Below are 13695 nucleotides of genomic sequence, written 5' to 3'. Positions count from 1 at the left end.
TAGAAGGGGTTAAAGGGGCGGTGTATGGTGTATAAGGGGTTAAAGGGGCGGCGTGTGCTGTGTATTAGGGGTTAAAGGGGCGGCGTGTGCTGTGTATTAGGGGTTAAAGGGACGGTGTGTTCTGTGTATAAGGGGTTAAAGGGGCGGAGTGTGCTGTGTATTAGGGGTTAAAGGGGCGGCGTGTGCTGTGTAGAAGGGGTTAAAGGGGCGGTGTATGGTGTATAAGGGGTTAAAGGGGCGGCGTGTGCTATGTATAAGGGGTTAAAGGGGCGGCGTGTGCTGCGTATAAGGGGTTAAAGAGGTGGCGTGTGCTGTGTATAAGGGGTTAAAGGGGCGGCGTGTGCTGTGTATAAGGGGTTAAAGGGGCGGCGTGTGCTGTGTATAAGGGGTTAAAGGGACGGTGTGTTCTGTGTATTAGGGCTTAAAGGGGTGGCGTGTGCTGTGTATAAGGGGTTAAAGGGGTGGCGTGTGTGCTGTGTATAAGGGGTTAAAGGGGTGGCGTGTGTGCTGTGTAGAAAGGGTTAAAGGGGCGGCGTGTGCTGTGTATTAGGGGTTAAAGGGGCGGCGTGTGCTGTGTATGAGGGGTTAAAGGGGCGGTGTATGGTGTAGAAGGGGTTAATGTGTGCTGTTTGTGGCAGATAGGGCTGCAGTGATTAGATGAGGAGGAGAGGCGGAGGGTCATGTGACACGGACACTCGCACACTCTGTCTCACACACACACACTCACACACACACGCACTCACACACACGGACTCACTCACACACGCTCACACACACGGACACGCTCACAGGCACTCAGACACTCGCAAAGTGGGAAGCGGAGTAAACAGTGCAGGAGAGGAGCTGAGGGTAGGTGAGTCTGGAAGTCTGTGCTCTCAGCACATGTGTGTCATATGTGTACACGGTGATCCCTGCCACGCAACTCCATGTAGGGGCTGTGACGCTCGCACGAGCACGAGCACACACACTCACAATCACACACGAGCACACACACTCACAATCACACACGAGCACACACACTCACACAATCACACACGAGCACACACACACTCACACAATCACACACTCACACAATCACACACTCACACAAACAGAACTCCTTCCACGCGACCCCAGCCCGGACCCCGCTCGCTCGCTCGCTCGCTGGCTGCACGCAGGTAGAATGCCAGGGTCTCAGCGACCGGCCGGCTCGTAACCCGATAGCCGCGCTGTGAACGGGGTTACGGGGTTCGTTTCCGTGGGGACCGCGGGGATCTCTCTGCAGCCCCCAATCAGAGCGCACGAGAGGCGGGGCCGCCCGTAGAAGTGTGAGCTCTTGGGACCGCTTCATCGTTTCGTTTTATATCGTTTGTTCTAATAGAGAACTGGGTTAAGGGGGCTTCTTACTATACAGATAGCTGCCAACTGTCCCTGGTTAGGTTGTCCAGTCCCTCACTCAGTTACAGAAATAACCGCCCCTCTCTGGCCATTGAAGATGTTTAGAGGGGGTCTCCCAATGCAATCCCCTCCCCCGCACAGACATTCCATTTAAGGCTCAGGTTTGCCGCCCAGACATTCAGATTAACCCTTTGCATGCCCCTAACCCTTTTTAACACGCAAGATATTACCCTGCGGTGATCACCTGTCTGTGATTTACTCCATACCTCCCAAGTGTCCTGGGATCGGAGGAACAGTCCTAATTACAATATATTTGTATTTCCTCTGCCGGCGTCCAATCCGATACCCCGATACCCCGATACTCCAATACCCCGGCAGCATCACTTTCCTGGGAGCTGATCCTGCGCATGACTTTCCACGCTGGGAGCAGCCACCTTAACTTCCCGCTCTCTGGATCTGCGCGATTATTCCTCCCCATTAAGTCGTGTTAAGTTGCTGATTGTGGTTGATTGGGGACGGTGAGAAGCAGAGCAGCTGTTGCTGGGCGGAGGATCCCCACTCGGGGCCATTAGGTAAAGCAGCTGTGCGTACGCAGCCAAGTTGTGGCAACAGACCGGGGCAACAACATCTGTCAGATACCCTCTGTCTGTCTGTCTGTCTGTCTGTCAGATACCCGATGTCTGTCAGATACCCGATGTCTGTCCGTCTGTCAGATACCCGATGTCTGTCAGATACCCGATGTCTGTCTGTCTGTCAGATACCCGATGTCTGTCTGTCTGCCTGTCTGATACCCGATGTCTGTCTGTCTGTCTGTCAGATACTCGATGTCTGTCCGTCTGTCTGATACCCGATGTCTGTCTGTCTGCCTGTCAGATACCTGATGTCTGTCTGCCCGTCTGTCAGATACCCGATGTCTGTCTGCCTGTCTGTCTGATACCCGATGTCTGTCCGTCTGTCAGATACCCGATGTCTGTCCGTCTGCCTGTCAGATACCCGATGTCTGTCTGCCTGTCTGTCTGATACCCGATGTCTGTCCGTCTGTCAGATACCCGATGTCTGTCCGTCTGTCAGATACCCGATGTCTGTCCGTCTGTCAGATACCCGATGTCTGTCCGTCTGTCAGATACCCGATGTCTGTCTGTCAGATACCCGATGTCTGTCTGTCTGTCTGTCAGATACCCGATGTCTGTCTGTCCGTCTGTCAGATACCCGATGTCTGTCTGTCAGATACCCGATGTCTGTCTGTCTGTCTGATACCCGATGTCTGTCTGTCTGTCAGATACCCGATGTCTGTCTGTCTGTCTGTCTGATACCCGATGTCTGTCTGTCTGTCAGATACTCGATGTCTGTCTGTCTGTCAGATACCCGATGTCTGTCTGTCTGCCTGTCTGATACCCGATGTCTGTCCGTCTGTCAGATACCCGATGTCTGTCTGTCTGCCATTAAGTGAGAGCGGGTTCGGAGAGGCTGTCAGGGGTTTCTGTCATCACACCTGAGGAAGAGACCGCCGAGGTCCTGAAAGCCTCTCTGACTCTACCTCTTACCCCATGAGCGCTGGCCACAGACGGTCTTCTCGGGGGGTCAGTAAAAGAATTGGGCCGTCACAAGCTTTGGGGACCGCTGAGGTCTTCCCCGTCGCCCCTTTATTTGTTACCCGCGAGCCTCTACTCCCCCCTCCCATCACTTCGGCCCTCGGGCCGGGTTTGGCGTGTTTGTGCGTGATGTACATACGTGTTAATGTATGCGGGCGTGTTGGGCGGGGCATGCGCTGACATGTTATAGCCGTGATATCTGTGGTGTAATCGCCCGTTTGTCTCTCAGCATGGGGGTGAAAGCTCTGCGCTGCTTCCCGTGGTACGGCAGGAGACGGGAGCGGAGGAGGAAGAAGAGCGAGGAGGGTGAGTGTCCGCGGAGAGGAGGGCGACTACCGGGCGGGGGCAATGTATGGAGCGAGGGGGGGGAATGTATGGAGCGAGGGGGGAGAATGTATGGAGCGACAGGGGGGAGAATGTATGGAGCGACAGGGGGGAGAATGTATGGAGCGACAGGGGGGAGAATGTATGGAGCGAGGGGGGGAGAATGTATGGAGCGAGGGGGGGAGAATGTATGGAGCGAGGGGGGGAGAATGTATGGAGCGAGGGGGGAGACTGAGTACTGGAGTGAGTGTATGAAGTGTGAGTACTGGGGTGTGAGTGTATGGAGTGTGAGTACTGGAGTGTGAGCGTATGGAACGAGGAGGGAGACTGAGTACTGGAGTGTGAGTGTATGGCATGAGGGAGTGTGAGTGCTAAACTGTGAGTGTATGGAGTGAGTGACCTAACTTCCTGTCTCTATTTGCCCCACTCAGCCTCTCCTGAAGCCTCCCCTATAGAAGAGAAGCCCAGACTCCACTCCACTCCGTCAGTGAGCAGCGACACCGACTCCCAGCAGAGAAGTGCGTACTTCAGCGAGAAAGCGCGAGTTTCCTTCCGCCACCAGATGGACTCGCCGACGATGGCCAACGACTCCACCTACTGAGTGCGCAGCGCCTCCCCCTCCGGGGCTCGCAGCCGGGGGCTGACAGGACTACTACTGCGCCCGGAGCCAAAATTAACAGTGGGGGCAACTGCTGGGTTGTCTGCGGCCCCCGGGGGGGGGAATACTTATCATGTTGGAACGTTGTTGTTTTTTTTGTTTGCCGTACAATGTGAATCGGGGGGCTGTAACAAGCGGGGCTGATCGCAGGAGAGCTAAAGCTTTACAGTCACTGACTGAGAGGGCAGTAGATAAGTGGAACAGGCTCCCAGCAGAAGTGGTAGAGAGTAATACAGTGAGGGGATTAAACACGCATGGGATAGACATACGGCTCCTGAATCTAAGACGAGACCGACGACTGGTTAAGGTCTGAATCTTTACAGCAGGAGAAACGGGCGACTAGACGGGGGGGAGGGGGGCTGATCTTAACCAATCAGGAGTCATATGCCTATCCCACGTCTACCACTTCTGCTGGGAGGCTGTTTTGCTTATCTACCGCCCTCTCGGTAAAGTACAACTGGCGCAGGACTCAGTAAACAAAAGCAATACCTTTTCCAGCAGCATCCAATCAGAGTCCTGCGGCCACCTATCCCCTTTGGTTACACAGATTGCGCAATCCACCCCCTGCCTTAACAAACGCAGCTAATCCCCCGGCTTCTTATTGGTTTAGATAACGGCTCCGGCCCTTGAACCTTATAGAGCCGGACCATAAGGATTTTACAGCCCCAGACCTTTTATTAAAGAAGCGTATTCACTCGCGGGGAGGAATAAACGTGTAATAAGTGTAGTGTGTGGTGTGTTTATATATAGAATTATTGGGGGAAAACTACATGTTTTATTACGAGCCACGTTAGTCTCTTTTTTACTTCGCATTCGTAGTGAATGCACACCTCTGCCACCCAGTGGCCAGTTCTAGTAATGCAGCAAAGTTTATGATGGATTAAAGGGTTAAATTAAGGGTAATATTTGTGGTGTTTGATTTCTTTTTGTTTATGCACATTTTTGGAACACGATGTCGATGAATTTATTACCTCAAATAAACGGTGAATTTTTTCTGCAGTTATTGATTATTCAGCTGAAAATTCACCAAAATCTGGGTACAGGAGGGGGAAATTGGGTGACCCCCCCCTCAAAAAAAGGGTAATGGGGGGGTAATATGTAGAGTTAAATCTGTAATTATATCAGTTTATATAAAATAAATAATGAGCCGTCACTTATTTGGGGATAAAACTATAAAAATGAATAAAATCGTATGAACTTGCGCAGCTTTACGTTGCGGAATTCTGGGAAAGCAGTTTACAGACGGCCAAAAAAAACTAAATAAAAAAAAACTAAAAAAAAAAAACTACAAAAAAAAAAAAAGAATATTTACGATAATCCAGAAGAATAGAAAAAAGTATAAAAAAAATAAGGATTTATTTTTTGTGTTATTTGATGACATTTGTAGGCGGAATTCGCTGAAACGCCGTTCATTGAATGAATTAAAGGGACCGACAAACGCCATCCACGCCATTCATTGTTTGTTTTTATGAAGTTAACCATTTAGGGTCCTGGGCTTGTATCGTACGACTAATAAAGTTGATCGATGTCTATATATATATATCACGTCACGTATAAGGGATTCCGCTGCAGTGGTTGCCATGGTGATAAGACCACTTTTCACGTCTGGTACAGGAATCTCTATCCCCCTATAGAAAGCATAGGCTGAGCTGTTGGCCGGACTCGGCCGCACTCCCCCCTCTCCATAAAAACCAGCACAGGCTGTGGGGCGAGGGGCGTTTATTGAGTTTCACAAACAGTAGAAAAACATCGGGGGGCAGACGGGGGGGCGGACGGGGGGCCGGACGGGGCTTCTTCACGACACCGGCAGGCGAGGCAGCTCGTTCCCGAGGATCACCTTCCTCTCCACGCCGTCCTCCGTGATGGCGGCCAGGCGGATCACCCCCCCGCTGGAGCCGTCTCTCTCCATGGCCAGGGAAAGGGCTGCAACGGAGACGCCGCGGGTTATTCCGAGCGACAGAGGCGCGCACGCGGCAAGCACGGCCCCCCGGGTCCAACCCCGCAAAGGGCCGAGGATGCCGGGAAGGGCTCTGCAGTCCCGTTTTGGCTTTTTATTCAGATCTATATAAGAACAGCCGCGGTGCCCAAAACCCGACTCAGGAGAGACCAGCAGGACCTCAGCGGAGATACCAGAGAAGCTTCACGAGTTCTTCATAAATTCTACCCTCAAAAACTATACGTTATTAACCTCAAATGCCTCTGCTGGGAGTCAGTTCCACCTTCCTATCACTCCCTTACGTTTAAGCCTCCAGAGAAGCGGAGAAGGAGGACCAACGCGTGTCACCCGGTCAGGTGACGTCTCGCGGGTCCTGTGCTGTCTCTATGGCCCCCGCGCGCGGCGGTCTCACCGTTGGCTGTGAAGGTCAGGCACTCCTCCTTAGTCATCCCCGGTTTGTACGCGGAGTCCACGAAGCCGTAGATGTACGAGCTACCGGATCCGCCGATGGAGAAGGGCTGGTGGACCATCATCCCGCCCATGGGCACGGTGTAGACCTGCGCGAGAGGGAGGTGTCACGGGGGGGTGTCAGGGGGGGCGCGGCATCGCAGCGCATCGCGCAGGACTCTCACCTGTCCGCCCTTCTGCTTGTCCCATCCGGCCACGATGATGCCGGCCGTCAGCTCCTCGCGGTAGCGGTAACACATCTCCTTGAAGAGGCTGGCGGCCGTGTGGACCAAGGGAGGTCCGTCCAGCTCAATGCTGCGTGGGGAGAAAGGACATGGAGAGACCCGCGGGTGACAGCAGAGCGCTCCGCGCATGGTTCAGACCTGCTATAATCTGGGGGGGGGCTAGCGATCTCAGACACCTGTCAAGCAGAATCCCATGAAGCCAGCCCCGGCCCCCGGCCCCCCGTGAGGAGGGAGTAACAGGAGTATGGTTTTGCTTTGCTATTCAGTTCGGGGGAGGGGAGGGGGGCAGGAAGGTAATACCCCAATGCCCGTTACCTGTGGAAGCCCAGCTGGTAGGCGACGGCATCGGCGATGGCCTGAGTGTCAGCGGCCGAGCCGGAGCGGCAGCAAAATATCCGGTCGTGGATGGGGGTCAGTTTATCCGTCACCCTGTTAGCGATGTATGCCCTGCGGGGAAACAAAGGGGCTGTTACTGCAGCACTAATACCCCCTCTATTACTACCCCCGGCACTAATACCCCCTCTATTACTACCCCGGCACTAACACCCCCTCTATTACTACCCCGGCACTAATACCCCCTCTATTACTACCCCAGCACTAACACCCCCCCTATTACTAACCCAGCACTAATACCCCCTCTATCACTACCCCGGCACTAATACCCCCTCTATTACTACCCCGGCACTAACACCCCCTCTATCACTACCCCGGCACTAACACCCCCTCTATTACTACCCCAGAACTAACACCCCCTCTATTACTACCCCGGCACTAACACCCCCTCTATCACTACCCCGGCACTAATACCCCCTCTATTACTACCCCGGCACTAATACCCCCTCTATTACTACCCCGGCACTAATACCCCCTCTATTACTACCCCGGCACTAATACCCCCTCTATTACTAACCCAGCACTAATACCCCCTCTATTACCCCAGCACTAACACCCCCTCTATTACTAACCCAGCACTAATACCCCCTCTATCACTACCCCGGCACTAATACCCCCTCTATTACTCCAGCACTAATACCCCCTCTATTACTAACCCAGCACTAACACCCCCTCTATTACTAACCCAGCACTAATACCCCCTCTATTACCCCAGCACTAATACCCCCTCTATTACCCCAGCACTAACACCCCCTCTATTACCCCAGCACTAACACCCCCTCTATTACTCCAGTACAGAACCCAGACAGTGACCCCCTGAATCTGGATTACTCTAAAAATCCTCTATTACTCTGGTACCGGCTACCAGACCCACGGTACCCTGTAACTGACCCACAGAGAGAGACCCCACAACTCGGGATCACTCCATACCCTCCTGTCACTGCACTAAAGACCCCAACAGAAAGAGACCCCTTGACTGTGGGCCGCTCCGCGTCTCTTATTACCCCAATACCGACCCCAGACAGTGACCCCCGACTCTGATTCCCCCAATAAACTCACTTACTCCAGTACCGATCACAACAGAACGTAACCCCTTACTCTGGACCCCTCTGTATCTCCCGTTACCCCGGTACTGACTCTGGATCCCTCTGTATCTCCCGTTACCCCGGTACTGAATCTGGATCCCTCTGTATCTCCCGTTACCCCGGTACTGACTCTGGATCCCTCTGTATCTCCCGTTACCCCGGTACTGAATCTGGATCCCTCTGTATCTCCCGTTACCCCGGTACTGACTCTGGATCCCTCCATATCCCCGTCAGACGGGTAACTGACAGCCCCCTCCTTACTCTGGATCATCCAGTACCGACCCCAGACAGTTGCCCCCCGGCCCGCTCCGTATGCTCAGCACATAGATCTTTGCCCCGTTACCCGGCCCGTGTCGCTCTTACCCGGTGGTGGTTCTGGAATCGGCGCCCATCACCACCCCGCCGTCAAACTCCACGGCCATGATCGTCGTCTGCAAGGGGGGGAAAAAAAAGTCAGAAAGCGGCCCAAGCAACCCATCTCACAGCACAGGGGCCGCCGCTGTACAGCGCCACGGAATAGGACGCCGCTATACACATCTCGCCTTATGCGATCTATTACACTTCAGCCAATAGGAGGCTGGCAATGTACAAGTTTCTCCATTTAAAGGGCCAGGCGGGCTGACAGCCTGCAAGGCGACGGAGTAGAGTGTAATCACTCACTGCAGAGGAGAATGATTTATGATGATGATGACGTCATTGTCGGATGGCCCGGGCACCGCACATTATGAAGTAATATACAGCCTATGTGTTTATAAAGCCCCGGTCCGGGGTATCTGCCCGCGGTGTAGGGCTGTCTGGGTCCCCACGGTTTGTATCACCGGGCTGGTGGCTTTTGCTGTCTCACGGGCCTATCCTGTCAGGTTCCCCCCCGCCTCACGTATTACCCCAGCCGGCTGACCCAGCGCCCCCTGGGCTCACTCACCCCGGTAGTGACTTCGCGCCCCATCCAGTCCATTTCAGAGGGAAGCCCCCCGGTGAAAGGAGCAGCGCAGGGGTTCATCAGCCTCACGGCAGCCATGATTCAGTAGAATGCCGGGTTACGGGGGGCGGGGCTTGCTAGGAGGGAAATAATGCGACGGCTGGGGGTACCAAGATGGCGAACGCAGCGATTCCGCTAGGGAGTACCAAGATGGCGATCGGACTGATTTATCTAGGGGGTACCAAGATGGCGAATGCGGTAATTCCGCTAAGGAGTACCAAGATGGCGCACGCATGCCTGAGTCAGTGGGTACTTAGAGGGTGGGTACTTAGAGGGTGGGTACGGGGCTCCGGCCTGGTTGGAACTAGTTCTCGGACGCTGTATACTAAGATAGCGGACACCGCGATACATCCTCGAAGTACTACGTTGGAGGTCATTGTGAGAAGGGTTGGGTGTACCAATATGGCCGACAGAACTATTCCTGTATGGTGAGACGAGTATGGCCGAAAGACCTGGGTGTACCAATATGAGCGACGGAGCTGACTGAGAATGTGTGTGTGTGTATATATAAGGGTTGGGTGTACCAATATGGCCGACAGAACTATTCCTGTATGGTGAGACGAGTATGGCCGAAAGACCTGGGTGTACCAATATGAGCGACGGAGCTGACTGAGAGTGTGTGTGTGTGTATAATATATATACACAGAGACACACACACACACGCCATCGCTTTACACAGCGCTGTACGGTGTCCCAGTTGACCCAGCCATGGCTCTTCGCAGTGCTCCAGTTAGCACACAAGCAGTGAGCGCTGCACGAGCAGATACAGCCAGCGATCAAACTGCAGCCCCAGCTGCACCCCAACGCATGCGCAGTGTGATGGCGCCATAAATACACAAAGGGATAAAATACCGACGCTTACCCCGAAAGAGGAGAAACGTTACAACGAGAGGCTGTAAACTAACACTACAGGCTCAGAGGCTGAGAAGGAATGGAAGGAAGTTTTACTTTTCTGAGAGGGTGGATAAGTTGAACAGCCTCCCAGCAGAGATGGTAGAGGGCAATACAGTGAGGGGATTTAAACACTCATGGGATAGACATACAGCTCCTGAATCTAAGACGAGACCAACGACTGATTAAGGTTTGAGTCGTTACAGCAGGAGAAACGGGCGACTAGACGAGGGCCGGTGACCATTAGAGGTGGAAAAACATCCACCTGAGATCGGTGGCAGGAGCAGCATTACCTAATCGGTTTCCTGGCCTGAAGTTTTCTCCCTCCATCCTTTACAAAGGCTTCCAGACCCTATCGAAGGGCATCAGCAACCTATAGGGGAAAGATAACTCAGTGGGGAGGAATAACTATGCACATCCCGAGAGCGGGAAGTTAAGATGGCGGATCCCATGATGTACGCATGGGGTGGGGGGTTCCTATACATTACAAATAAACACACACAGGGTTTCATGATCTGGTGTTTAATGGCTTTTCCCACCTTCGATTAATACCCCGCAGGGGGCGTCCATCTCCCTTCCTGGCTCACAGCATATTACACAGTGACGGACACGCAGAAACGATGTCATAAACATATTCCTCCCTTTATTATCGGTGAAATTACCGCAAAAAAGGGATTTTGTTTTATTTAAAGAATCCTAATAATTAGGGTTCAACTGGGATTCCCAGTAACTGCCCAGTACCCCCCCAGTACCCCCCCCAGTACCCTGTATCAGAACCACCGGAGAGGAAGTACGGGAAGCAGCGAGGGCCAAACCTCTTCAGATCGGCTCTAAAGCCGCCATAACCTTCCACGGAGAACGTTCCGTATTTAGAACTTTAGCTACAATTCACTTTAGAAAGAAATCCATTGTATTTTCTTTCGTGTCGTCATCAGGGGCGACTAATAAAGTTACAGCAAGTTCTTAGGTGTTGGGGCTTTTTACCATTTTAGTGGGTTTTTTTCCCCAAAAATACATATTACAGTACTTAGTCATTTAATAGGCGTTTATATTTGCTAAAGGCTGTTTGGAACGGTAGGCCGTCCCTTTTTTCTAATTAAGGGGGGTTTTTTTTAGATAAAACCTGAAAAATACTTTTTTAAGGCGTGATCTGACGCCGTTTTTTTGTTCACGGATCTACTTTCTGGCCCGACCATGATCATAACCCGAAAATCACAAAACTTCCACAATGGCCGTTTTCCACGTTTTTATAAATCACATCCGGCGCGCCATAAAAGGGGCGTAATACAGCTGTCCGTTTTGGGCGGGAAAACAATAATTTAAGGGGTTTTTTTAACAGTAATGTCAATGATAAAGTCCACTTGAAGAACTTGGTCCGCAGAGGATCCACGGAGGGAGGGTTTTTTGTAAACATGCACGGAGCGATGGCGTCAGTTATAGAAAGAATACAAATCCTAGGGTTGGGGGGTTTTTAGAGTCCATAGAAATAACCCTCAGGTTTTATCAGTCCCCCCCCACACACACATGGGGGGTGCAGGGGGTTATTTCTCCTGCCCCTCCACGCTCTGGTAGGAGTCATCCTCCTCTCCGTGAACCTATGAGGTCGGAAAGTTTCTGGCAGTTTTCCATCTTTAGGCTCTCGGCCTTCTCCCGTAGCCTCTCGTCTCGGTACAGCCGGGCCAAGTTGGTGAGGTCGGACTTCTGCTGCTTCTCCTTCCAGCACCCGGCTTGGATGTGCTCGGCGTACTCCTTTTCCACGGCTCTCTCCAGCTCCGCCAGGGCCTCACCCCGGTAGCGAGACTTAAAATCCTGCGCGACAAAGTAAGGGACGCCGAGGCTGCGCGTTTCCCGGGCGACTGTAAGGCCGGAGGAGGGCCTCTGGTGGAGACTGTAGGTCGGAGTGGTGGCCGTTAACTGAGCCACCACCGATACCACCACCAGGATCAGCACGGGCAGGACCTGGATGAACGCAGAATAAGCTGTCTTTGGGCGTTTATCTTCTTCCTCCTCCTGGCGTCTAGTCCTCCTCGCCTCATTTTTGGCCAACTCCTCGCGCAATCGTGACCTTCTTCCGGTCTGTCCCTTCATATCCCACCATTTTGGCCTTGCCTTCCCACCGTCTCTTCTCTTCTCCTCCTGGGCCTTGGGTCGTTCACTGTCTTGTTTTTCCTCTTTCCTCCGCCCGTGCTGCCCGGTGTCCTGTTTGTCCTCTCTCTCCCACCACCTTGGCCTTCTATCTCCATCTTGTCCCTCCTCTCTCCATCTCCTTTCTCTCCTTCCATCGTTCATTCTCTCTTCTTCATGCCTCTTTGGCCGCCCACTATCTGGTCTCTCTTCATGCGCCCTCCAGCTTGCCCATCTGGCATCCCTCGTAGGCCTCGGAGGTCGACGGTAGGTCTCGGAAAAGGCGTAGGCCCCCCGCGGCGGAAAATTACCCTGGAAAAACAGGTCGAAGATATCCTCGGTGGACAGGTCTGGCTCTAAGGTCACACGCGTTCTTCCTTGTGCGTCATCATAAAGCTTCCTCTTGGCTGGGTCACTCAAGATGGCAAAAGCTTTTCCAATCACCTAGGACAGGGGCAAAGACATGTTAAGTGATTAATGACCTAATATATGAAAATATCATAAAAATTGACATCAGACGAAGCATAGCTATTCATAATTGGGACATTTCAAAAAACTTTATACGACATTGACAAAATACAGAGTTCACCCTCAATTTTTTTTGGAGACCGATATATCGGCTTGCAGGCCAAAGCCTCATGGAATATAACACTGGGATGTACTATGGAAGATACCAATACGCCTAGCTGATAAACTTGGACCATACCACTAATGGTAGGAGAACGTTAAACAGTATCATGTTCTGGAGGGCTTAACCCTTAAGTCAGGGAAAACGGACGACTAGACGGGGGGGACGGGGCCCTATGTTTCTATATGTCCCAGCCCCCCCCCCATTGACTCACCTTGAAAGCTTCTGTAGCTCCGGGGGAGCTATTTTTGTCAGGGTGGTAGCGCAGGGCCAGCTTACGGTACGCTTTCCGAAGGGTCTCCTCGCTGGCGTCCCGCCTCACGCCAAGCACGGCGTAGTAGTCCTCAGCGTCATCTAACCTACTGGTCACCCTTTCCTCCTCTTCCTCCTCCTCCTCTTCCTCCTCTTCGTCTTCCTCCCATGGCTGTCTCCCAAAGCCTTCGTGATGGTTATGGTTTCCCCAACAACCGCTCGTCTCAAAATGGCAGCTCGTCTGTTCGAAGTAGGCTCCCCCAGCTTCAGACCAGATTCCTCGGATGGAGTGGATCAGTTCGGCGGCGGTGCGCGTCGGGTACAGACTCTGGGCCTGATAGAGGTAGTTCAGAGCCTCTCCGGATCTGCCACACAGTAGACGGGCCCTGGCGATCTTTATCAACATCTCCGCTCTCTGGCGCTCCATGACGGCGAGGCCCGCGGACTATCGCAGCCAGATTAGGGTAGAAAAAGCGTAGAGGTTTAAATTAAAATCATATAAAATCCAGAAAAATCCATTTTTCTAAAAGTCAATGAATTTTAATCCCTCGACAATTTTTTTTAAATTTTCAGACTTGAAGATTTTTCTTTGCATTGTCCAAAAACACCTATTTTAACGCGGCCAATAAACGTTTTAAAAAATCTGAAAAAAAAAGAAAATATCTGTAAATTCAATCGAAATTTTACCAAAAATATTAAATATAGCGGCCAAATTCTATAACTTCAGAACTGTTGTTATTCCTAATTTAGGTTTTTTTTAACCC

At 52.3% G+C, this 13695-nt stretch overlaps 3 protein-coding genes across 4 annotated transcripts in view; 1 reads left to right on the top strand and 2 right to left on the bottom strand.

Moving 5' to 3' along the window:
- Positions 1-3895, top strand: part of C4H17orf114 (chromosome 4 C17orf114 homolog) — a 4732-nt gene extending 837 nt beyond the window's left edge. The window contains exons 1-3 of one of the 2 annotated variants that reach the window (XM_053465124.1): positions 757-849; positions 3199-3275; positions 3725-3895. In XM_053465124.1, the coding sequence (XP_053321099.1) occupies positions 3200-3275; positions 3725-3894 (246 nt within the window). In that variant the 5' untranslated portion in view covers positions 757-849; position 3199 and the 3' untranslated portion in view covers position 3895. Of the gene's footprint in view, positions 1-756; positions 850-3198; positions 3276-3724 lie in introns of those variants that run through there. The other variant, XM_053465123.1, reaches the window with a different exon arrangement.
- A 1847-nt stretch (positions 3896-5742) lies between these two features.
- PSMB6 (proteasome 20S subunit beta 6) lies at positions 5743-9114 on the bottom strand. Its single transcript, XM_053465121.1, has 6 exons — positions 8980-9114; positions 8421-8488; positions 6895-7026; positions 6520-6649; positions 6300-6444; positions 5743-5874 (listed from the first exon to the last, which is right to left on the bottom strand). Exons 1-6 carry the CDS (start codon positions 9073-9075, stop codon positions 5747-5749), a joined length of 699 nt encoding a protein of 232 aa, XP_053321096.1. The 5' UTR covers positions 9076-9114; the 3' UTR covers positions 5743-5746.
- Positions 9115-11156: 2042 nt separating this feature from the next.
- Positions 11157-13443, bottom strand: LOC128492533 (dnaJ homolog subfamily C member 18-like). The gene is made up of 2 exons (XM_053465114.1): positions 12894-13443; positions 11157-12495 (listed from the first exon to the last, which is right to left on the bottom strand). The coding sequence occupies exons 1-2, from the start codon at positions 13356-13358 to the stop codon at positions 11503-11505; spliced, it is 1458 nt and encodes a 485-aa protein (XP_053321089.1). The 5' UTR covers positions 13359-13443; the 3' UTR covers positions 11157-11502.
- Between the last annotated feature and the right edge of the window lie 252 nt (positions 13444-13695).

Source organism: Spea bombifrons, chromosome 4, assembly GCF_027358695.1.
Source record: "Spea bombifrons isolate aSpeBom1 chromosome 4, aSpeBom1.2.pri, whole genome shotgun sequence".
In the NCBI taxonomy this organism is placed as follows: Eukaryota; Metazoa; Chordata; class Amphibia; order Anura; family Pelobatidae; genus Spea; species Spea bombifrons.
This window is presented reverse-complemented; position numbering and strand designations above follow the sequence as displayed.

Coding starts and splice junctions, on each gene's coding strand:
- PSMB6 (XM_053465121.1), bottom strand. CDS start 9,075: ATGGCTGCCGTGAGGCTGATGAACCCCTGCGCTGCTCCTTTCACCGGG. Junction 8,489..8,979: donor GGCGCGAAGTCACTACCGGG/GTGAGTGAGCCC, acceptor CCCCCCTTGCAG/ACGACGATCATGGCCGTGGA. Junction 5,875..6,299: donor CCTGACCTTCACAGCCAACG/GTGAGACCGCCG, acceptor TCTCCGTTGCAG/CCCTTTCCCTGGCCATGGAG.
- LOC128492533 (XM_053465114.1), bottom strand. CDS start 13,358: ATGGAGCGCCAGAGAGCGGAGATGTTGATAAAGATCGCCAGGGCCCGT. Junction 12,496..12,893: donor GAGCTACAGAAGCTTTCAAG/GTGAGTCAATGG, acceptor CCCCTGTCCTAG/GTGATTGGAAAAGCTTTTGC.